This window comes from Nerophis ophidion, linkage group LG21, assembly GCF_033978795.1.
Source record: "Nerophis ophidion isolate RoL-2023_Sa linkage group LG21, RoL_Noph_v1.0, whole genome shotgun sequence".
Lineage (NCBI taxonomy): Eukaryota > Metazoa > Chordata > Actinopteri > Syngnathiformes > Syngnathidae > Nerophis > Nerophis ophidion.
In genome coordinates, this window is record NC_084631.1 from 43,498,871 (window position 1) to 43,524,769 (window position 25,899).

At 41.8% G+C, this 25,899-nt stretch overlaps 2 protein-coding genes across 6 annotated transcripts in view; one reads left to right on the forward strand and one right to left on the reverse strand.

Moving 5' to 3' along the window:
• The first annotated feature begins 697 nt into the window (after nucleotides 1-697).
• LOC133540147 (gastrula zinc finger protein XlCGF57.1-like) overlaps nucleotides 698-25,899 on the forward strand; it is a 49,480-nt gene continuing 24,278 nt past the window's right edge. For 2 of the 4 annotated variants that reach the window (XM_061882684.1, XM_061882686.1), the window contains exons 1-2: nucleotides 728-809; nucleotides 5,640-5,790. The gene's annotated coding sequence lies outside the window, so the exon portion shown is untranslated. Of the gene's footprint in view, nucleotides 810-5,639; nucleotides 5,791-25,899 lie in introns of all 4 variants that reach the window. The other 2 variants (XM_061882687.1, XM_061882685.1) reach the window with 2 other exon arrangements.
• Nucleotides 6,927-21,759, reverse strand: LOC133540150 (gastrula zinc finger protein XlCGF8.2DB-like). 2 transcript variants are annotated; one of them, XM_061882691.1, is made up of 3 exons: nucleotides 21,278-21,758; nucleotides 12,958-13,212; nucleotides 6,948-8,366 (listed from the first exon to the last, which is right to left on the reverse strand). In XM_061882691.1, the coding sequence occupies exons 1-3, from the start codon at nucleotides 21,378-21,380 to the stop codon at nucleotides 7,381-7,383; spliced, it is 1,344 nt and encodes a 447-aa protein (XP_061738675.1). In that variant the 5' UTR covers nucleotides 21,381-21,758; the 3' UTR covers nucleotides 6,948-7,380. The 2 variants fall into 2 exon arrangements, with proteins under 2 accessions (XP_061738676.1, XP_061738675.1); XM_061882692.1 differs by lacking the exon at nucleotides 12,958-13,212 and having other exon boundaries at nucleotides 6,927-8,366; nucleotides 21,278-21,759.

The window sequence follows — 25,899 nt, forward strand, 5'->3', positions numbered from 1 at the left end:
ACAAAAAATTGAAAAGGAATTCTACCTTTGCAAGCTCATTATTTTATTGGCTAAGTTTTATATTCATAAATGTAAGTTTCTTAATACCCGTCCTATCTTTTGTGCCTTTAAAAAAGATCTGGAACTTTACATTAAAACGCTCTCTACCTCTAACAACAAAAAAGCTGTGAAAACGATGATGCTGTGTTCCACATTTAAGTTGTTTGATGAATCTGAATAAGCCTACGGCTTTGCATTTTGTTTATTATTTATATATATATGTTTGTATTCTTTTTTATTATTATTTTGAGCTTACAACCCCCTGCCGCTGTTTTGTACTGTTTTCATAATGTTTTATAATGTTGTATATTGTTGTTTGTCTTACTGTTTGTAATTGTTGACATTTATAAATAAACCTTTAAAAAAAAAAACTAAGTGTTGGCTTTCTTCTTCTTCCTTGTTTTAGTTGAAGGTAGGCGCACTGACAACCTTCAAATGTTACGCCACCTACTGTTTCCCCGCTTCTTCTTCTTCTGACGTTAACTGATGGCAAATAACGCGTCATGTCCGCCGCCGTCTGATAGAAAGCATACATTTTCAACTCATTTGAAAATGATGTCCTAGCCAAAAAGGGCTATTTTCAGATGGACATATAAGGAGAAAATGAACTTGATGTAAATCCTGAGATCGCGAGATTTGGCACGGCACTCCATGAATCTGTCCAATCAGATTGGCTTTTCCTGAAAAACACGCATGCGCATTAAGTGGGCGGATGTAATGATTTCGATGGGAAGAAATAATATTCAGCATCGAAGGAATAACAACTGAAAGTAAGTAATACCATTTATTGTTTCTCTTTTGGTATTTATATGACTTTAACACACACCAGTTATTTGTTTTAAACTACTGGAACGTCACCTAGTTACGGAAATAGAGCTATAAATGCCGCAAGCACCTTGCTAGAAGTTGTGATAGTTACCTCCACCGAGGTAAGTATAATAACAAGAAGTGAAATAACAATGAGAGAAATAAATGTTCAGAGAACATTTGAAGTGGAACAATATACATTACTGAACACATAATATAGAGTTTTACATTTACAAGAAGTTCCACCTATATTCCAGCAACCTTTGTCTGTATTTATCTTCCACCCAACTCTCTCCTTTGAGGCACACATTAAAAGCGTTACTAAAACGGCCTTCTTTCATCTCCGTAATATCGCTAAAATTCGCTCCATTTTGTCCACTAAAGACGCCGAGATCATTATCCATGCGTTTGTTACGTCTCGTCTCGATTACTGTAACGTATTATTTTGGGGTCTCCCCATGTCTAGCATTAAAAGATTACAGTTGGTACAAAATGCGGCTGCTAGACTTTTGACAAGAACAAGAAAGTTTGATCACATTACGCCTGTACTGTATATACCTTTATATACATATATACATACATATATACTGTATATACCTTTATATACATATATACATACATATATACTGTATATACCTTTTATATACATATATACATACATATATACCTATACTGTATATACCTTTATATACATATATACATACATATATACTGTATATACCTTTTATATACATATATACATAAATATATATACCTATACTGTATATACCTTTATATACATATATACATACATATATACCTATACTGGCTCACTTGCACTGGCTTCCTGTGCACTTAAGATGTGACTTTAAGGTTTTACTACTTACGTATAAAATACTACACGGTCTAGCTCCATCCTATCTTGCCGATTGTATTGTACCATATGTCCCGGCAAGAAATCTGCGTTCAAAAGACTCCGGCTTATTAGTGATTCCTAGAGCCCAAAAAAAGTCTGCGGGCTATAGAGCGTTTTCCGTTCGGGCTCCAGTACTCTGGAATGCCCTTCCGGTAACAGTTGGAGATGCCACCTCAGTAGAAGCATTTAAGTCTCACCTTAAAACTCATCTGTATACTCTAGCCTTTAAATAGACCTCCTTTTTAGACCAGTTGATCTGCCGCTTCTTTTCTTTCTCCTATGTTCCCCCCTCCCTTGTGGAGGGGGTCCGGTCCGATGACCATGGATGAAGTACTGGCTGTCCAGAGTCGAGACCCAGGATGGACCGCTCGTCGGGACCCAGGATGGACCGCTCGCCTGTATTGGTTGGGGACATCTCTACGCTGCTGATCCGCCTCCGCTTGAGATGGTTTCCGCCTCCGCTTGAGATGGTTTCCTGTGGACGGGACTCTCGCTGCTGTCTTGGATCCGCTTGAACTGAACTCTCGCGGCTGTGTTGGAGCCACTATGGATTGAACTTTCACAGTATCATGTTAGACCCGCTCCACATCCATTGCTTTCGGTCCCCTAGAGGGGGAGGGGGTTGCCCACATCTGAGGTCCTCTCCAAGGTTTCTCATAGTCAGCATTGTCACTGGCGTCCCACTGGATGTGAATTCTCCCTGCCCACTGGGTGTGAGTTTTCCTGGCCCTTTTGTGGGTTCTTCCGAGGATGTTGTAGTCGTAATGATTTGTGCAGTCCTTTGAGACATTTGTGATTTGGGGCTATATAAATAAACATTGATTGATTGATGTTTTATGTGTTATATATCTCAATATATTGTGTGTTTGTATTTTGCAAACATGGTAGAATCACCTGATAGGCAGGTTGTATCATTTTTTTCTGTCACTTTGAGGAAGATGACAATATAATGTCACTTGGACAATGATGTACAGAACACAGACGATTTAGTTCATTTCTATTTTTGGTTTTAGGCTATTCGTTTTTGGTTTTTTTTTTTAATTTAACAGGACCTCTCCCTTAGCCAGCTATAAATGTCTGGTAGCTGCTTGAAAATAATTAATACGGAATGCTTTACTTTAATAAGTGTATTATTTTCCATTGGGAACTGACGTTGCCAGGAATGGAACTCACGTCTTGTAGAATAAAAGGTCAATGCGCCAACCATTGTGCTATCAAAGTCTTGTTGAGGTTACTAACAACAATCAGTAATCTAACGCTTATGAAATGGACATCAAGTTTGTTGTTTTGATTCAGTTTGTCATCCTTCTTGGAGTCTAGTGGCATTTAAAAAAAACAGTTCTTATTCTCTCTCCATATTCCCAACTGACCACAAGACTCAAAAGACAACATTTTTGATGGAGCTTGGGCGGTTTATAAGTTGTCAAATTTCCCGGCAAATGTGTACTGCTTCCTGAAGCGGTCACGGGGCTTCTTACGTCATCATTTCTGGCTCCTCCCCCTGAATGAAATAGGCCTCGTGGAAACACCCCCTCCATTACTCCACACCAGGGGCGTCGCCGGACATATTTCACTGGGGCACGTGCCCCACTGTTGATCTGCAGTGCCCCAGTAAAAATGTCACCAATAAAAAAAAACGCTTCAGAGTTTTAAGTCTACATAACATAGACAACAGCGCACATACTACTTAGTATGGTAATTGATTGCTACTGTATTCACTCCACGTAACAATGAGCACATGGCTACTTAATATGGTAATTTATTCACGTGTGGATCGAGACTTCGGTTGAGAGAGGGGGTGGGGGGGTTTGAATCACTGCGTGAGGTAGGTGACGTTAGCCAACAACAATTTGTTAATTACAATATTTTGATTTTGATTTGACTCAAACTGTAACTCCTAGATGGATTTAAGAAAGTTATTGTCCCGCAGCAGAGAAGAAGCAGCAGGAATGAGAGATGTAAGTGAAGTCCTAGCTAGCTAGGCAACATCATTGTCTTAAGTTGATGCTAAGTTAGCTAACGTTCTTCCTTGTATCAAGACAAACATATTCATTTGCTGTACGAGCTGTCGGGGGAATTTCCAATGAACATGAAACATCATGTTGGTTATTGTCTGCTGCTTCTGCATCAATGATGATTTGGAGTCAGCATGTGTGAGTTGAGTGCTTCTCAAATGCTTTATCTTCAGGAAGAATTTTTTTTTTCCATATCATCAAGTCGTGAGACAAATTTTTAAATCATTCAAGTTTATTTCACAGAAAAATAGCACGGTAGACTTGTCTTGTTAATCGCTGTGACTTTGACTCAAATAATCTTGTTTTGTCACCAGAAAAATGGCTACAGCTAAAGCATCTGCTTTTGTTTCCAGAAAAAATAGTAACATTTCTGTATTTGTTTTCAGAAAGATGGCTGAAAATATCAGGTTTTGTTGCCCCATTTAGATTTTTAAAAATATATTTCCATGTCTGTCCTGAGTCCTCCTCCAACTTGTTAGTCGCTTTGCCTTTTGCTAAAATACTCACTAATAGTCACTAGAAAAATGGCTAAAAATATCTGGTTTTGTTGCCACAATTTGATTTTTTTCTCCCTAAACTTTTTTTTTTTTCCATGCACACATCTGACTGAAAATGACACACAATCCACTTTTATGTCGCGACCCAGCAGTTGGGAACCACTGGTCAACTGGATAACAGTTACTGTAATATTTCCATGTCTGTCCAGAGTGATTGAGCACTTTGCAAAAATGAAAAGGAGACGTTACAGTTTACTTCTCAGAAAATGATTCCCTGAACAGACACACAACAGTTGTTCATTTATTCTACTACTGTGGCTTTATTGTTTTGTGTATATTTGATAGTTTTGTGTATCTGAAATAGGATTAGCCACATTGCCATAAATGGAAATTAAATCATATAAAAGAACCCAGAAATGTAGGGCTGCTTTATTTTTTGTTTGACTTTTGTAGATGTTAAATTTGCAGATGATTACTGCAATAAATATTTCAAAAAGATTCATTGCTCTTCCTTTTTGCTTTTACCAGCAGCAGTTTAGAAGTCTGGAGTAAAAAAGTGCACAAGTAGGTCAAATGCATGAGTTAATTTCAGGTGGTTCATCAAAGATCCATACAACATCATCTGATATGATTTCATAGTTTAAAGCACTATTTATGTATTTCTTATGATAAATAAGTGCTAAATCGGTTGGGGACGTCTCTACGCTGCTGATCCGCTTGAGATGGTTTCCTGTGGTCGGGACTCTCGCTGCTGTCTTGGATCCGCTTTGAACTGAACTCTCGCGGCTGTGTTGGAGCCACTATGGATTGAACTTTCACAGTATCATGTTAGACCCGCTCGACATCCATTGCTTTCGGTCCCCTAGAGGGGGGGTTGCCCACATCTGAGGTCCTCTCCAAGGTTTCTCATAGTCAGCATTGTCACTGGCGTCCCACTGGATGTGAATTCTCCCTGCCCACTGAGTGTGAGTTTTCCTTGCCCTTTTGTGGGTTCTTCCGAGGATGTCGTAGTCGTAATGATTTGTGCAGTCCTTTGAGACATTTGTGATTTGGGTCTATATAAATAAACATTGATTGATTGATTGAAAAATGTTTTTGCTTGCGCGTTTTGCACGCTCACATGAATTATTTGTGCCCCAGTACAGTATTAGGTCTAGTGACGCCCCTGGCTGCCTCGTCAGCCGACGTGCGAGCTCGCAACCGCGGCGACTTGGCAAGCAGCCAAACCCCGTTTTAAAAATCAATAAATAAATATTATATTTTATGGCAAAGCACATCTGGACACCTCATTCACCTTGACAACCCCAGCTCAAAATAGAACATCCGACATTAGTTCAGCTAGTCTGTTTATATGATCACCTGATCTATATTCACCTTCACGCGCAGGCAGAGCGCGCTCCCGTCTCACCTGCTGGTGCGCGAGCCCGACAACCAGACAGCTGCGTCTAATCAAGGTGTGCAGAAAACACCACCGCCGTTCACTATCCTTGACAACAACCTACAGTTCTGACCAATCCAAAAGCTGAACGGACAAACGGTAAGAGAACACTTTATTCCTCTTTGTGGCTGTGACGCACCTGTTGTTGCAGGTGAGGTGGCAGAGTTGTGTCCTTGTCTGCAGGCTAATACACACCGTGTTTCTTTAAATGTTGCAAAATGTTGATGCGCATTCCTTACTTGGTCTGATAAATGTTGGAAGAGTTTGCTTGATAAGGAGGGTGAAGTGACTCAAGTTGAAGTGTTGGATTGAAGTGTGCTGGATCTTTCAAACATCTCATTTTTATACCAGTACACAACATTTAAGATCGGAGTGTTTCACTGCTAAATAAATACATTCACATTAAATATGTATATAAAATAAGTGCTTCGTTGGCATGGTATGTATGTATTTGCATGTTGGCTTTTCTGCTGCGTTTATTTATTGTGTTTTTGGGGTTAAATGTATTTTATATGTATTTATATTGAGACAATTTATTTACAATCTGTTTTAACTTAAAGAGAAAATATTAGTCAATTTTCTTGCAGGTGTTCAATGGTTAAAAGTTTGATAGCCTAATTATAGGATTGGAATTGATTAATTTTGTATCAATCAATGTTTATTTATATAGCCCCAAATCACAAATGTCTCAAAGGACTGCACAAATCATTACGACTACGACATCCTCGGAAGAACCCACAAAAGGGCAAGGAAAACTCACACCCAGTGGGCAGGGAGAATTCACATTCAGTGGGACGCCAGTGACAATGCTGACTATGAGAAACCTTGGAGAGGACCTCAGATGCGGGCTGTTGGTCAGCTTTAGGGGCTTGTAGACTTGGGTGTCATCAGCATAGCAGTGAAAGCTAATACCGTATTTGCGCATGTGTTGAAATGTTACTATTTCATCATTGATATACAAACTATCAGACTGGGTGGTGGCTAGTAGTGGCTTTCAGTAGGCCTTTAAAGCTGTATCTGTAGTCCTATTATCAAGGCGTAATGAGGTCACACTTATATTAAAACATTGATGCTAAGGTTTCGTCCAGTAGTGGACCGGAAACGTCTCATGATGATGATGTGTATGTGCAAGTGAACAAATGGACCCACAAGGGACAACAACCCTTTCCACAGACTACACACACATTATAAACATCAATCTTAGAAGCCTACACAATATATTTGAAGAAGACTTGAGAGTCAAAAGTGAAGATGTGAGGTGAAATAAGTACAAACGCAGCAATAAAAACAAGCATCTCCACTCACGATGGCTCTAAAGTTCACTTTCTTCTTTTTGGATGTTTTGCAGTAGTTAACATCCATGATGTAACAATGCTGCTAATCTACCAGAGTCCACATTTTGTTAACAATTTTATTCGATCATACTAATAATTGGATAATAACATCAATAAAATGCAATTAAAAAAATGTGTGGATTTATAAGAGACGAAGAAACCCCAAATGAAAATAATAAGATGTCCTCTCTTCAAAGATGAGGAATAAAATAAAATGGTAGCAACATATATGATATTCAATATTAAAAAGTAAGTACAGGACAACATTTAACAGTAGAAGAAGAGAAGCACTACATTCATATTAAACATGCTGTGTTCTTATAGTAAATGTAGCACAATCACTGTTTAAGTGTTTTTAAATCCCTGCAGCTTCCATGACTCTTACACACTTGTGTTTACTGACATTATACTTAAACCTGAACCTTTTATCACACACAGTGCAACTAAACGGTTTCTCTCCAGTGTGTGTTCTCATGTGTCTGGCCATGTCACGCTTTGTGGAGAAACTACTCTTACAAAAAGTGCAAGTAAAAGGTTTCTCTTCAGAATGTGTTTTCATGTGTGTGGTCATCTGATACTTTAAAGAGAAACTCTTCTTACAAACAGGACAAGTATAAGGTTTCTCTCCAGTGTGTGTTCTCATGTGTCTGGTCATGAGTTGCTTTGTGGGGAAACTCTTCTTACAGACCGAGCAAGTAAAAGGTTTCTCTCCAGTATGTAATCTCATGTGTAGCATAATTTCATACTTACTGTTGAATCGTTTGGCGCAAGCTGAGCAGGCAAAAGGTTTCTCTCCAGTGTGTGTGCTCATGTGTGTAGTCATGTGATGCTTTCTGGAGAAACTCTTCTGACAAACCGAGCAAGTAAAAGGTTTCTCTCCAGTATGTATTCTCATGTGCACTGTAAAATGACCCTTTCGTCTAAATGATTTCCCACATTCAGAGCAGTCAAAGAGTTTGTTGTTAGTGTGATGTCTCGTATCACCTTTAGAGTCATTTTTACTCTCCAAAGGCTTTTGGATGTGGTCACTGTCATCAGAAGAGTCTGATATCATGTGGTCCATGTCTGACAGTGGAGCAAAGATGCTGTCTGGTTCTGACTTGATATCTTCCCAATGCTCTCCATCAGCTTCTGTGATGTGTTGACTTACAAGCTCCGCCCCTCTGTTCTCCTCACTTTGACTGTGATGAAGCTGTAAGGACTGAGCTTCATCTTCATCATGAAGCTGCTCCTCTTTAATGTGGGAGGGGGCCTTTAGCTCCTTCTGTCCCACACTGGAGCTCCACTCCTGCTGCTTGGAGGGAATCTCTTCATGACTCTCTGCTGACACCTGCTGGACGTCTGCAGATCATAGAACACAGATGAGGTGTTACTGTATTGAAGTTTGCAGTATTTAAACTATTCACACGTGAGCTACCTGGAAAATGTAGTAAGCTAAGCTACAAGTTACTCTCCATTAAATGTAGCTAAGCTATCCTCAGAGAATTGTAGCAAGCTACACTACACGCTACACTGCAAAAGTAGCTTGCCACATCAAAGCTACATTTAACAGCATTTCTATCTATTGGGCCACATGTATAATATCAATGTTAATGTAACTGAGAGTGTACACATGGAACCAGTGAGGCTCCATTGCTGTTAACTATCTGTCATTGAGCTGGGGACACCTTGCAACACTCCACTTTGTGCATTCATTTATTTGTTCTTGTATTTCTACCCTCCTTGAGACACCAACAAGGAAACGTAGCTTCCATATGAGGAGGTGTGAACAAGTTAGGACATAAATCATGATTCCAAAACAGAAAACCATTGCATCTAATAGAGAATGTCTCATTTGCACCCCTGGTGATATCCATCAAAATGAGGGTGGTCCCAAAAACGAGGAATTTTTCAAATTGACTGTGTGTGTTTGTATATATGTGTGTGTGTGCGTGTATATGTGTATATGTGTGTATATATATATATATATATATATATATATATATATATATATATATATATATATATATATATATATATATGTGTATATTTATATATGTGTGTGTGTGTGTATATATATGTGTATGTATATATATATGTATATATATATATATATGTATGTATGTGTATATTTATATATATGTATATATATATATGTGTGTGTATGTGTGTGTATATATATATATATATATATATATATAATATGTATATATATATGTATGTATGTATATGTGTGTACGTGTATATATATGTGTATATATATATATGTGTAAATATATATGTGTATGGAATCACTAATAAGCCGGAGTCTTTTGAACGCAGATTTCTTGCCGAGACATATGGTACAATACAATCGGCAAGATAGGATGGAGCTAGACCGTGTAGTATTTTATACGTAAGTAGTAAAACCTTAAAGTCACATCTTAAGTGCACAGGAAGCCAGCGCAGGTGAGCCAGTATAGGTATATATGTATGTATATATGTATATAAAGGTATATACAGTATAGGTATATATGTATGTATATATGTATATGAAGGTATATACAGTATAGGTATATATGTATGTATATATGTATATAAAGGTATATACAGTATAGGTATATATGTATGTATATATGTATATAAAGGTTTATACAGTATAGGTATATATGTATGTATATAAAGGTATATACAGTATAGGTATATATGTATGTATATATGTATATGAAGGTATATACAGTACAGGCGTAATATGATCAAACTTTCTTGTTCTTGTCAAAAGTCTAGCAGCCGCATTTTGTACCAACTGTAATCTTTTAATGCTAGACATGGGGAGACCCGAAAATAATACGTTACAGTAATCGAGACGAGACGTAACAAACGCATGGATAATGATCTCTGCGTCTTTAGTGGACAAAATGGAGCGAATTTTAGCGATATTGCGGAGATGAAAGAAGGCCGTTTTAGTAACGCTTTTAATGTGTGACTCAAAGGAGAGAGTTGGGTCAAAGATAACACCCAGATTCTTTACCGAGTCACCTTGTTTTATTGTTTGGTTGTCAAATGTTAAAGTTGTATTATTAAATAGAGGTCGGTGTCTAGCAAGACCGATAATCAGCATTTCCGTTTTTTTGCCGTTAAGTTGCAAAAAGTTAGCGGACATCCATTGTTTAATTTCATTAAGACACGCTTCCAACTGACTACAGTCCGGCGTGTTGGTCAGCTTTAGGGGCAAAATCTCATTTCAGTAGGCCTTTAGTGTGCATACAAAAGTGAACGTTGACAGGTGCAAAGGCAGCCATATATGATAAAACAAGAAGGCAGCTAAAGGATTTCTCTATTCATCCCCAAAAGACCCGCCAGGTGAGCAGCTGACTTTACCACTTCCAGTGCTGACGTAGGACAACCCCCGTCCCATATGCTTTTTTTGGATGAAATTAGCTTATTTCTGTCATAATCAACCATCAACCATTGTGTGTGATCAGTTTAACCCAGGGGTGCCCATTACGTCGATCGCGAGCTACCAGTCGACCGCGGGGGGTGTGTCAGTCGATCTCCAGCCAGGCTTTTAAAAAAAATAGACCTAAAAATGAGTGATCATCAATCTTCACCAAGACGTCACTTAAATGACATTCACGGTACCGGAGGGTCTTGTGAGATGACGCTGGCTGCTGCAAGATCATTATTATGAAAATATGACCGAGAGGAAGGCCAGAAACTCTTTTTATTTCAACAGACTCTCGCGCCGTACCTTCCGTCAAAACTCTAAAGGCCGACTGCACATTTCCTATCTTCACAATAAAAGCCCTGCTTCATGCTGCCTGCGCTAACTAAATACAGAGTCTCGGAAAACTGGCGTGCACAAGTGATCCCTCAGAAAGCTGGCGTGCACATCACTTGTGCACGCCAGCTTTCTGAGACTCATATTTTGTTATTTAACTTGTTTACAAAAATGTCTCTATCATAAATAAATAAATATAAATGATATACATAAATGAGGTAGATCCCCTCGAGTTGGTCAATTGAAAAGTACCTCGCCTGCAGAAAATGTGTGGGCACCCCTGTACTACAGGCTCTTCTCACTCTTTCTTTTCTTGTCTCTCCTTCTCACAGAGACATAAAACAAGCGCACCTTCTTACATACGTCATACTGTCGCACAACAACCCGGAGTGCCATCTCCGGGTTGGGGAGGAGACCCTGCCCCAAGTGGAGGAGTTCAAGTACCCAGGAGTCTTGTTCACAAGTGAGGGAAGAGTGGATCGTGAGATCGACAGGCGGATGGGTGCGGCGTCTTCAGTAATGCGGACGTTGTACCAATCCGTTGTGGTGAAGAAGGAGCTGAGCCGGAAGGCAAAGCTCTCAATTTACCGGTTGATCTACGTTCCCATCCTCACCTATGGTCATGACCGAAAGGATAAGATCACGGTACAAGCGGCCGAAATGAGTTTCCTCCGCCGTGTGGCGGGTCTCTCCCTTAGAGATAGGGTGAGAAGCTCTGCCATCCAGGAGGAACTCAAAGTAAAGCCGCTGCTCCTTCACATCGAGAGGAGCCAGATGAGGTGGTTCGGGCATCTGGTCAGGATTGACCCCCTTAACATGCTTCAAAACTCACCAAATTTGACACACACGTTGGTCCGGCAAACCTTCCCAACTTATTAGGCAACCAAACCCCAAAAATGAAAATTGTGCGCTAGCGCCCCCTAGGAAGAGACAAAAAACAGACCGCTTGTAACTTCCGTTAGGAATGTCGTAGAGACATGAAACAAAAACCTCTATGTAGGTCTGACTTAGACCTACATTTCCAATTGGAACCTTCTATAGCAAAAATCAACAGGAAGTTGGCAAAAACCCCTTCAAAACAAAAATGTTCGCAAAAAGTTCCATTTTTGCCTCTTTGAACTGAAATTTGACCCCCGTAAAATGCTTCAAAACTCACCAAACTTGGCACACACATCAGGACTGGCAAAAATTGCGATCTAAAACTCAAAATTGCGCTCTATTGCAATTTTTGAATAAAACACAGAAAAAACTGCTCCTAGGAAGAGGAAACGGATAAAACTACTTGTCACTTCTGGTAGGAATGTCGGACAGACATGAAACAAAAACCTCAATGTAGGTCTCACTTAGACCTACATTTTGATAATTGGCATCTTTCAGTTAAAATCAACAGGAAGTTAAAAATTACCCCTTCAAAATAAAAGTTTTGTAAAAAGCCGTCACCTTTTTCAGACGTAAACTCCTCCGAGTGCGTTTGTCGTTTCGGCTTCAAACTCGCACAGGAGAGAGATTGAACCCTTTTGATTAAAACTGTCGAACAAAGTTTTGATTACTGCTCCGGTTTTGATTTTACGCGCCTTCAAAGAACCCCTGCGCAAAGTTTCCTAAAAAATGTCATTTTTGCCTCTTTGAGCTGTAATTTGACCCCCTAAAAATGCTTCAAAGTGCAAGTTAAAGCTCTACTATGCAAAGCGAAAGCCATTTATCAACAACATCCAGAAACGCTGATCTGTAATTTGACCCCCTTAACATGATTCAAAACTCACCAAATTTTACACACACATCAGGACTGGCGAAAATTGCCATCTAATAAAAAACCAAACCCCAAAAGTCAAAATTGCGCTCCAGCGCCCCCTAGGAGAAAACCCAGACAAAAATGCTTGTAACTTCTGTTAGGAATGTCGTAGAGACATGAAACAAAGACCTCTATGTAGGTCTGACTTAGACCAGGGCTTGGCAGCAGCCCTTGCAGCTTTAATTGGAATATGATTTATTTATTTTTTTCGTGTCTTTTATGATTGTAAACGATAGAAAAATTGCGCAAAAAAGTGCAGTTCCCCTCTAAATTCAAATGATTATATTCAAGACTTGAAGTGATGAAGCCTATTTGGATGAGAGGACAAAGGTCTTGTAAGACAAAGTGAAGAGTCCAGTTGTGATGGATTGAATGCCCTGAGAATAAAATGTTGTGCTTACTTGGACTGTGATGAAGCTGTGAGGACTCAGCTGCTTTGTCTTCATGCTCTTCAGTCTTCACAGAGACAACAGTCCGTGGAAACTTGCTGACATCAGCCTCCTCCTGCCCTAGAAGACACTCTCCCTTCTCACTCATCCACACTTCCTCCTCTTCCTCTTTAATGTGGGGGAACTGTGGATCCTCCTCTTCCTCTTTAATGTGGGGGGGATGTGGGTCCTCCCCTTCCTCTATAAAGTGAGGGGGCTGCTGGACGTCTGTTGGGTAAATAAGTAAATAACATAAAGAGAGAATAGAACTAGTTTTGAACTGACACTGTTAACACAAACATATAATTTGTGTTCTTTCTTGTGTTGGGTTGAAAGTGTGTAGCAAAACAACCAATAAAAACACAGGAAATACCTCCTTTTTTCCTAAAATGTATTCAAAAGTGGTACAGTGAGTACAAAAACAGACTTGGAAATTTGATGAGCGGTAATTTCAAAAGTTTTTATAAGTACGAGGCAGCATTGATTGAGGCATTCCTAACTTCGGTCATGTAAAGTGTGTACAGTGGGGCAAAAAAGTATTTAGTCAGCCAGCGATTGTGCAAGTTCTCCCACTTCAAAGGATGACCGAGGTCTGTAATTTTCATCATAAGTACACTTCAACTGTGAGAGACAGAATGTGAAAAAAAAATCTAGGAATTTTAAAGAATTTATTTGTAAATGATGGTGGAAAATAAGTATTTGGTCAAGCATTCAAAGCTCTCACTGATGGAAGGAGGTTTTGGCTCCAAATCTCACGATACATGGCCCCATTCATTCTTTCCTTAACACGGATCAATCGTCCTGTCCCCTTAGCAGAAAAACAGCCCCAAAGCATGATGTTTCCACCCCCATGCTTCACAGTAGGTATGGTGTTCTTGGGATGCAACTCAGTATTCTTCTTCCTCCAAACACCACCAGTTGAGTTTATACCAAAAAGTTCTATTTTGGTTTCATCTGACCACATGACATCCTCCCAATCCTCTGCTGTATCATCCATGTATCCATTTTGTTATAAACTCAACTCTAACCCTAACCCTAACCCCTGATTAATACATAGCACAAAGTGTTATTTCATTTTAAATTTCAAAAGAGTCTTGTGGCTCCCATAGTTTTCTTTATTTTGTGAAACGGGTCAAAAGGGCTCTTTGAGTGGTAAAGGTTGGCGACCCCCTGCTGTACAAAATAAACCACATTATGTTAGTACATCAATCGAGGAATTTGATCAAACTACATACAAACCCCGTTTCCATATGAGTTGGGAAATTGTGTTAGAAGTAAATATAAACGGAATACAATGATTTGCGAATCCTTTTCAACCCATATTCAGTTGAATGCACTACAGAGACAAGATATTTTGATGTTCAAACTCATAAACTTTGTTTTTTTTTTGCAAAAAAAAAATCAACTTAGAATTTCATGGCTGCAACACGTGCCAAAGTAGTTGGGAAAGGGCATGTTCACCACTGTGTTACATCACCTTTTCTTTTAACAACGCTCAATAAACGTTTGGGAACTGAGGAAACTAATTGTTGAAGCTTTGAAAGTGGAATTATTTCCCATTCTTGTTTTATGTAGAGCTTCAGTCGTTCAACAGTCCGGGGTCTCCGCTGTCCTATTTTACGCTTCATAATGCGCCACACCTTTACGATGGGAGACAGGTCTGGACTGCAGGCGGGCCAGGAAAGTACCCACACTCTTTTACTACGAAACCACGCTGTTGTAAAACATTGCTTGGCATTGTCTTGCTGAAATAAGCAGGGGCGTCCATGATAACATTGCTTGGATGACAACATATGTTGCTCGAAAACCTGTATGGACCTTTCAGCATTAATGGTGCCTTCACAGTTGTGTAAGGTACCCATGCCTTGAGCACTAATACACCCCCATACCATCACACATGCTGGCTTTTCAACTTTGCGCCTGTATCGATCTGGATGGTTATTCTCCTATTTGTTCCGGAGGACACCACGTCCACAGTCAGACCACAGAACACTTTTCCACTTTGCATCAGTCCATCTTAGATGAACTCAAGCCCAGTGAAGCCGGCGGCGTTCCTTGGTGTTGTTTATAAATGGGTTTTGCTTTGCATAGCAGAGTTTTAACTTGCACTTAAAGATGTAACAACCAACTGTAGTTACTTTCAGTGGTTTTATGAAGTGTTCCTGAGCCCATGTGGTGATATCCTTTACACAGTAATGTCTGTTTTTGATGCAGTACCGCCTGAGGGATCAAAGGTCTGTAATATCATCGCTTACGTGCAGTGATTTCTCCAGATTCTCTGAACCTTTTGATGATTTTACAGACCCTAGATGGTAAAATCAGTAATTTCCTTGCTTAGCTCGTTGAGAAATGTTGTTCTAAAGCTACTTTTCATGTGACTGCTACTAAAAATGTAGAACGTATTAACTATGTTTTTTATAATCTGTTGAGACTGACCAACCTGACTCGTGACGCTGTTGAGGGACTTGCTGAACAACTTGCCCCGATGACTCGGTCCAGAGGGCCTTAGAAGGCCTCCGAGCCCTGTCTTAAGAACTTACTGAAGTTTCTGGTGTTTCTGACCCCTTTAAAGATTGGCTCCAAGGCACCTTTAGCAGGTAGTCTGACCTAATTAAGTCTGCCCTGGTCTCTATTAGTTTTCTTGGCTGTTATAACCTCGTGCGGATGCTTTATCGCCCCTTGTGCTAGGTCTCTATGCACCCGCATCATTGTTAGAAATGGTCAACCCCACCCTGTTTCTGGGATTGCTATGTCACTGAAGGGGGTTCAAGCACAGTAGTGACTTTCGAGGACTGTTACTTTCCTTCCCTGACCATGACGACATTGACGTGGACTCCCTCCATCTATCTCCCATGTAGCTATGATTTGATTGTTTATTGCTAGCTTGCTCGAAAACCAGCCGGCAGTAAGTCGAACACATTTCCAGTGAGGGTTGGACTCCGCCAAGGCTGTCCTTTGTCACCGATTCTGTTCAGAACTTTTATGGACAGAATTTCTAGGCGCAGTCAAGGCGTTGAGGGGTTCCGGTTTGGTGACCGCAGGATTAGGTCTCTGCTTTTTGCAGATGATGTGGTCCTGATGGCTTCATCTGACCGGGATCTTCAGCTCTCACTGGATCGGTTCGCAGCCGAGTGTGAAGCGACCGGAATGAGAATCAGCACCTCCAAGTCAGAGTCCATGGTTCTCGTCCGGAAAAGGGTGGAGTGCCATCTCCGGGTTGGGGAGGAGACCCTGCCCCAAGTGGAGGAGTTCAAGTACCTAGGAGTCTTGTTCACGAGTGAGGGAAGAGTGGATCGTGAGATCGACAGGCGGATCGGTGCGGCGTCTTCAGTAATGCGGACGTTGTACCGATCCGTTGTGGTGAAGAAGGAGCTGAGCCGGAAGGCAAAGCTCTCAATTTACCGGTCGATCTACGTTCCCATCCTCACCTATGGTCATGAGCTTTGGGTCATGACCGAAAGGATAAGATCACGGGTACAAGCGGCCGAAATGAGTTTGGGTCTCTCCCTTAGAGATAGGGTGAGAAGCTCTGCCATCCGGGAGGAGCTCAAAGTAAAGCCGCTGCTCCTTCACATGGAGAGGAGCCAGATGAGGTGGTTCGGGCATCTGGTCAGGATGCCACCCGAACGCCTCCATAGGGAGGTGTTTAGGGCACGTCCAACCGGTAGGAGGCCACGGGGAAGACCCAGGACACGTTGGGAAGACTATGTCTCCCGGCTGGCCTGGGAACGCCTCGGGACCCCCCGGGAAGAGCTAGACGAAGTGGCTGGGGAGAGGGAAGTCTGGGTTTCCCTGCTTAGGCTGTTGCCCCCGCGACCCGACCTCGGATAAGCGGAAGAAGATGGATGGATGGATGGATGGACAGCTTGCTCGAAAACCAAAACAGCACCTACAATAATGTAGGGCGTGCTTTAAAAATGTTGCACTAGCGATAGAAATCTTTTGGAGAAGATCTGAAGGGGGATTGTGGAGAATATATATTTATATATGCAAGAGTTACTTTGTTATATTCATAGTCATATTTGAAAACAGCTAGTGTTTTTCTATTTGTTCTCTTTCAGTTTGTCCGCGAGTAAACTGTGTGTGTTAACCTTGAAGCTTTGGAATGTAGAGAGTTGGAGTACTCCCTAAATATCTTATCTTTACTCGAACAATGAACCTGTATGTCCCATCTGGGGAGGGTGGGGGCTGTTTGCGGGTTCAGGAAGTAGTCTCTTCCCATTTGAATGTTGGATCAACTTAGGAAGGCGGTATGAATAATATTCCAATTCTGTTTTGATGGTCCTTCTTACTCAGCATATATGTCATCGAAAGAACTTGGGATTGACCAGAAACTGAAATTCCCTTGGAGGAACATCTGGTCTGACGCAACAGTACCTACTGTTTACTTGTTGAAATACCCTTTTTAGAGCAAATATCTACCCAAATGGCCACTTTGTTGCTGCCAAAAATGTATTTTTAGTAATATTTTGATATTGTCACATTTCTTCTCTGCATATTTTACCAGAATACTATTATGGGCATTACATATATATCAATCAAGTACCTACTCTACTGTTTACTTGTAGAAATATCATTTACAAAGCTAAAATATACCAAAACAACCACTTTGCTGCTGCCAAAAATTGATTTCAAGTAATATTTTGATATTGACACATCTCATCCCTGCATATTTTACTAGAATACCCTTATAGGCATTACATATATCAAAATAAAGTACCAAGTTGAAATACCCTTTTAGAGCAAATATCTACCCACTTTGTTGCTGCCAAAAATGGATTTCAAGTAATAATTCAAGTAATAATCTATCTGGTGCACACCAGATGGATTCTGGTACGCTCGAGACACGTATCTAAAAAAAAATTTGTACCCATGTCCCTTTAGGGGCTCCGTAATTTTCTAAATGATCAGCACGTCATCTTTTATGTGACATTGTTTTTCAAATAAAGATTAGAAAAAAGAAAACTATGGTAGAGACAACATGCAACACGTAAAACAAATAAAAAGGAAGTTACATTGTCTCTGCGCACGCGTGCATTGATCATGTGTTCCTGAACCGAACGTACAGGGATTCTAAAACTGCAGTACGTGTACCACTAGTGGTACGCGGGCATCACCTAGTGGTACGCCAAATATTATTTAATTATTTAAGTACAATGTTTTATTTTCCTACATGCAAACACCGTATTATTGTCCAAACTGTGTGTGATGTTACAGTAACTAAAAATATTAAATATGCTTGTTAAATAACGTGTCTTCCTTGTTTTTTATGAATAATTAAGGCCTACTATGCTACTATATTTTAATGCGGTTCATGATGGTGGTACTTGGAAATCCAAGTATTTTCTGAGGTGGTACTTGGTGAAAAAATGTTGACAACAACTGACGTAGTGAAGTTGTAAACTAAATTGGCAGACCACCTTTTGTTATACCTAAACGCCGTCTGCTCATACATCGCGCTTCCAACGAGATCCCGTTTTTTCCTCGAATTAGAAAGTTCCAGAACTGTTCACGTTATACCATCTCATCTCATTGTGCAACATGTGAATGTTGGAAGTGGAACTAAATGTGATCTCTGAAAGGGGTACACATTAGTTTCAAAGCAGGGCCCCCACCCACATACAGGTGCTGGTCATATTATTAGAATATCATGAAAAAGTTGATTTATTTCATTAATTCCATTTAAAAAGTCAAACTTGTAGAATGTATACATTCATTCCAAACAGACTGATACATTTCAAGTGTTTTTTTTGCCAAAAAGGAGATGATTATAACTGACAACCAATGAAAACCCTGAATTCAACATCTCAGAAAATTAGAATATGGTGAAAAGGTCAGATATTGAAGACACCTGCTGCCACACTCTAATTAGCTAACTAACTCAAAACACCTGGAAAAGCCTTTAAATGGTCTCTCGTTTTGATTCTGTATGACACACAATGATGGCGAAGACTGCTGACTTGACAACTGTCCAAAAGATGACCATTGATACTTTAAAGAAGGAGGGCAAGACACAAAAGGTCATTGCAAAAGAGGTTGGATGTTCCCAGAGCTCTGTGTCCAAGCACATTAATAGAGGACAAAGATGTGGGAGAAAAAAGTGTACAAGCAAGAGGGATAAACGCGCCCTGGAGAGGATAGTCAAACAAAACCGATTCAAAAATGTGGGGGAGATCCACAAAGAGTGGACTGCAGCTGGAGTCAGTGCTTCAAGAACCACCACGGACCGACGTATGCAAGATATGGGCTTCATCTGTCGCATTCCTTGTGTAAAGCCACTCTTGAATATGAGACAACGTCAAAAGCGTCTCACCTGGGCTCAAGACAAAAAGGACTGGACTGCTGCTGAGTGGTCCAAAGTTATGTTTCCCGATGAAAGTAAATTTTGTATAGCCTTTGGAAATCAAGGTCCCAGAGTCTGGAGGAAGACAGGAGAGGCACAGAATCCACGTTGCCTGAAGTCCAGTGTCAAATGTCCACAATGGGTAATGGTCTGGGGTGCCATGTCATCTGCTGGTGTTGGTCCACTGTGTTTCCTGAGGTCTAGGGTCAATGCAGCAGTCTACCAGGAAGTTTTACAACACTTTATGCTGCCTGCCGCCGACCAATTTTATGGAGGGGAAGATTTCAATTTCCAACATGACTTGGCACCTGCACACAGTGCCAAATCTACCAGTACCTGGTTTAAGGACCATGGTATCCCTGTTCTTGATTGGCCTGCAAACTCACCTGACCTTAACCCCATAGAAAAGCTATGGGGCATTGTGAAGTGGAAGATGCCAGAGCCAACAATGCTGAAGAGCTGAAGGCCACTATTAAAGCAAGCTGGGCTCTCATAACACCTGAGGGTGCAACAGACTGGTCGACTTTATGCCACGCCGTATTGCTGCAGCAATTCAGGCAAAAGGAGCTGCAACTAAGTATTGATTGCCGTACATGCTGAAACTTTCCATCTTCATACTTTTCACTTGGCCCACATTTCTAAAAAATATGTTTTGGTACTAGTCGTAACTAATATTCTAATTTTCTGAGATACTGAATTTGGGATTTTCAGTAATTGTCAGTACTAATCATCAACATTTGAAGAAATAAACATTTCAAATATATCACTATGTGTGTAATGAATTGATATAATATGTAAGTTTCACCTTCTGAATATAATTACTGAAATAAATCAACTTTTTCATGATATTCTAATAATATGAACACCACCTGAATACAATACTAGTACATATCTGATGAAAAACATTTTTGTTTTTGTAATTATAAGTGTGCCAAATCACCTACATTTCAATCAATCAATCAATGTTTACTTATATAGCCCTAAAACACTGTCTCAAAGGGCTGCACAAACCACAACACAAACCACTACGACATCCTCATTATCTAATGCTAAGGAACGGCGTGGCGCAGTGGGAGAGTGGCCGTGCGCAACCCGAGGGGCCCTGGTTCAAATCCCACCTAGTACCAACCTCGTCACGTCCATTGTGTCCTGAGCAAAACACTTCACCCTTGCTCCTGATGGGTGCTGGTTGGCGCCTTGCATGGCAGCTCCCTCCATCAGTGTGTGAATGTGTGTGTGAATGGGTAAATGTGGAAGTAGTGTCAAAGCGCTTTGAGTACCTTGAAGGTAGAAAAGCGCTATACAAGTACAACCCATTTATCATTTATCATTTAATGGAAATGACTGCTGTGTGATAATCACATTAATAACACAATAACAAGCATGTGTCTGAGTACACCTATTGATCAATTATTAATCAAACACGTCATGTCCATGTGGAGGGGGTCCGGTCCGATGACCATGGATGAAGTACTGGCTGTCCAGAGTCGAGACCCAGGATGGACCGCTCGTCGGTGTATCGGGTGGGGACATCTCCACGCTGCTGATCCGCCTCCGCTTGAGATGGTTTCCTGTGGACGGGACTCTCGCTGCTGTCTTGGATCCGCTTGAACTGAACTCTCGCGGCTGTGTTGGAGCCACTATGGATTGAACTTTCACAGTATCATGTTAGACCCGCTCGACATCCATTGCTTTCGGTCCCCTAGAGGGGGGGAGGGGGGGGGGGGGTTGCCCACATCTGAGGTCCACTCCAAGGTTTCTCATAGTCAACATTGTCACTGGCGTCCCACTGGGTGTGAGTTTTCCTTGCCCTTTTGTGGGTTCTTCCGAGGATGTTGTAGTCGTAATGATTTGTGCAGTCCTTTGAGACATTTGTGATTTGGGGCTATATAAATAAACATTGATTGATGATGAAATATAAAGTTAGTAAAGATGTGAGAGTAAACAAACCTGTTCTGTGGTAAACAGCCTCCAATAGTTGACGTGGTCTCTTGTTGTCCTCTTTTGTCTGAGAAAGTTCCCCTTCGTACTCTGCTATGGTTCTTTCGCACATTTTCACACAATCACAACACTTTACACTCACACTTGATCTTAACCAAGCGATGTTTTGATCAAATCCGCGTCTCTTTCTTAGCGGCTAACAAGCTAAGCTAACTAGCACGCTAAGCTAACTAGCGCGCTAAAACTTAGCGGCTAACAAGCTAAACTAACTAGCACGCTAAGCTAACTAGCGCGCTAAAACAAGGAGCAAGCTAAGCGGGCCTAATAATCGTCAAAGTTGAGTGAGACGAGTGGAGTTGATGCTGACAGGGAGGATGAATAAAGTGTAGTTAGTAGATGTTCCGAGGCTTAGAAGCCTGTGTGGAGTAAAGGAGGACTTTGCTGCGAAGCGCATAGCCTCCACGCATGCGTCGGTTAGGGGCGGGGCCAACGAGTCATAGTGATGGGCAAGTCATGAACGAACCGTTCAAAATGTATGTTTTCATGGTGCCCACACAAAAAAAAAAAACATGGCAACAAATGATTTTTCAAATATATAAACCGTATTTGACTTTAAATCAGGTATATGTGAAAACAATTAACTAGTACTGTTTGTAATGCACTTACCAAATTTACTGTATAAGCTGTTCACGCTAAGTGCATTGTTCTATACTTAAAAAAAAATCAACAACTTGACAATAGTGATTGTATGCACAATGGTGTAAAATGCACTGGGTGTATTTTTCTGTCAGTGTTTGGAGTTATTACAGGGAATTCAGCTACCATTATACTTTAAAATGATAATTGCTTCTCCATCCATCTTCTCCCGCTTATCCGAGGTCGGGTCGCGGGGGCAACAGCCTAAGCAGGGAAACCCAGACTTCCCTTTCCCCAGCCACTTCGTCTAGCTCTTCCCGGGGGATCCCGAGGCGTTCCCAGGCCAGCCAGGAGACATAGTCTTCCCAACGTGTCCTGGGTCTTCCCTGTGGCCTCCTACCGGTTGGACGTGCCCCTAAACACCTCCCTAGGGAGGCGTTCGGGTGGCATCCTGACCAGATGCCCGAACCACCTCATCTGGCTCCTCTCGATGTGGAGAAGCAGCGGCTTTACTTTGAGTTCCTCCCGGAGGGCAGAGCTTCTCACCCTATCTCTAAGCGAGAGACCCAAACTCATTTCGGCCGCTTGTACCCGTGATCTTATCCTTTCGGTCATGACCCAAAGCTCATGACCATAGGTGAGGATGGGAACGTAGATCGACCGGTAAATTGAGAGCTTTGCCTTCCGGCTCAGCTCCTTCTTCACCACAACGGATCGGTACAACGTCCGCATTACTGAAGACGCTGCACCGATCCGCCTGTCGATCTCACGATCCACTCTTCCCTCACTCGTGAACAAGACTCCTAGGTACTTGAACTCCTCCACTTGGGGCAGGGTCTCCTCCCCAACCCGGAGATGGCACTCCACCCTTTTCCGGGCGAGAACCATGGACTCGGACTTGGAGGTGCTGATTCTCATTCCGGTCGCTTCACACTCGGCTGCAAACTGATCCAGTGAGAGTTGAAGATCCCGGTCAGATGAAGCCATCAGGACCACATCATCTGCAAAAAGCAGAGACCTAATCCTGCGGTCACCAAACCAGAACCCCTCAACGCCTTGACTGCGCCTACAAATTCTGTCCATAAAAGTTATGAACAGAATGGGTGACAAAGGACAGCCTTGGCGGAGTCCAACCCTCACTGGAAATGTGTTCGACTTACTGCCGGCAATGCGGACCAAGGTCTGACACTGATCATACAGGGAGCGGACCGCCACAATAAGACAGTCCGATACCCCATACTCTCTGAGCACTCCCCACAGGACTTCCCGAGGGACACGGTCCAATGCCTTCTCCAAGTCCACAAAGCACATGTAGACTGGTTGGGCAAACTCCCATGCACCCTCAAGAACCCTGCCCAGAGTGTAGAGCTGGTCCACAGTTCCACGACCTTTTTGAGCCAAGGCACATTTTTTGCGTTGAGAAAATGCAGAGGCACACCACCAGCAGAAATCATTAAAAAACAAAACTCAGTTGACGGTAAAAAGTCGTTGTCGCAATTGTTGGATATGACTTGAAAGCATAAGCAAGCATCGACAGGCGGATCGGTGCGGCGTCTTCAGTAATGCGGACGTTGTACCGATCCGTTGTGGTGAAGAAGGAGCTGAGCCGGAAGGCAAAGCTCTCAATTTACCGGTCGATCTACGTTCCCATCCTCACCTATGGTCATGAGCTTTGGGTCATGACCGAAAGGATAAGATCACGGGTACAAGCGGCCCAAATGAGTTTCCTCCGCCGTGTGGCGGGTCTCTCCCTTAGAGATAGGGTGAGAAGCTCTGCCATCCGGGAGGAACTCAAAGTAAAGCCGCTGCTCCTCCACATGGAGAGGAGCCAGATGAGGTGGTTCGGGCATCTGGTCAGGATGCCACCCGAACGCCTCCCTAGGGAGGTGTTTAGGGCACGTCCAACCGGTAGGAGGCCACGGGGAAGACCCAGGACACGTTGGGAAGACTATGTCTCCGGGCTGGCCTGGGAACGCCTCGGGATCCCCCGGGAAGAGCTAGACGAAGTGGCTGGGGAGAGGGAAGTCTGGGTTTCCCTGCTTAGGCTGCTGCCCCCGCGACCCGACCTCGGATAAACGGAAGATGATGGATGAATGGATGGATGGCATCCATATAGCTCTTGTCTCAAAGTAGGTGTAGTGTCTCCACCTGTCACATCACACCCTGACTTACTTGGAGTTTATTGCTGTTGTCCTTTCTGTGGTGTTTTAGTTCTTATGTCTTGCGCTCCTATTTTGGTGGCTTTTCCTATTTTGTTGGTATTTTCCTGTAGCTGTTTCATGTCTTCCTCTGAGCGATATTTCCCGCACATACTTTGTTTTAGCAATCAAGATATATTTCAGCTGGTTTTATCCTTATTTGTGGGGACATTGTTGATTGTCATGTCATGTTCAGATGTAGATTGTGGACGCCGTCTTTGCTCCACAGTAAGTCTTTAGCATTCTGTTTTAGTTCACTTTGTAGCCAGTGCAGTTTAAGTTACATTCTGCATAGCCTTCTCTAAGTTTCACTGCCTTTTTCTGAGGGGCACTCACCTTTTTGTTTATTTTTGGTTTAAGCATTAGACACCTTTTTACCTGCACACTGCCTCCCGCTGTTTATGACATCTACAAAGCAATTAGCTACCGACTGCCACCTACTGATATGAAAGAGTATTACAGGGTTACTCTGCCGAGTAACCCTCAACAACATATTTTGCAGACTATAATTACCGGTTTGCAAAAAATATTTTTAACCCAAATAGGTGACATTAGATCAGGGGCGCCCACACTTTTTCTGCAGGCGAGCTACTTTTCAATTGACCAACTCGAGGGGATCTACCTCATTTATATATATCATTTATATTTATTTATTTATGAAAGAGACATTTTTGTAAACAAGTTAAATGTGTTTAATGATAATACAAGCATGTGTAACACATATAGATGTCTTTCTTTCACAAAGACAAGAATATAAGTTGGTGTATTACCTGATTCTGATGACTTGCATTGATTGGAATCAGACAGTAATGATGATAACGCCCACATTTTCAAATGGAGGAGAAAAAAAGTTGTCCTTTCTGTACAATACCACATGAAAGTGGTTGGTTTTTGGCATCTAATTCATCCAGCTTCCATACACTTTACAAGAAAAACATTGGCGGCAAATTCCGTAGCTTGCTTGATTGACATTCACGGCACCCGAGGGTCTTGTGAGATGACGCTGGCTGCTGCCAGTTCATTATTATGAAAAAATGACAGAGAGGAAGGCGAGAAACACTTTTTATTTCAACAGACTTTCGCGCCGTCCCTTCCGTCAAAACTCTAAAGGCCGACTGCACATTTCCTATCTTCACAATAAAAGCCCTGCTTCATGCTGCCTGCGCTAACAAAATAAGAGTCTCGGAAAGCTGGCGTGCACAAGTGATGTGCACGCCAGCTTTCTGAGGGATCGCTTGTGCACGCCAGTTTTCCGAGACTCTGTATTTAGTTAGCGCAGGCAGCATGAAGCAGGGCTTTTATTGTGAAGATAGGAAATGTGCAGTCGGCCTTTAGAGTTTTGACGGAAGGTACGGCGCGAGAGTCTGTTGAAATAAAAAGTGTTTCTCGCCTTCCTCTCTGTCATATTTTCATAATAATGATCTTGCAGCAGCCAGCGTCATCTCACAAGACCCTCCGGTACCGTGAATGTCATTTAAATGACGTCTTGGTGAAGATTGATGATCACTAATTTTTAGGTCTATTTTTTTTAAAAGCCTGGCTGGAGATGGACTGACACACCCCCCGCGGTCGATTGGTAGCTCGCGATCGACGTAATGGGCACCCCTGCATTAGATCATCTCCCACGGCACACCTGACTGTATCTCACGGTACACTACTGTGCCGCGGCACAGGGGTTGAAAAACACCGGCTTAGTGGACGTCCGGTTGGCTTTGTGGAAAACATAAATAAAGTGACAGAGTTGCAACGAATCGACGGCCCCCTAACGTAACATCATCTTGCAGGGACATAAGGACA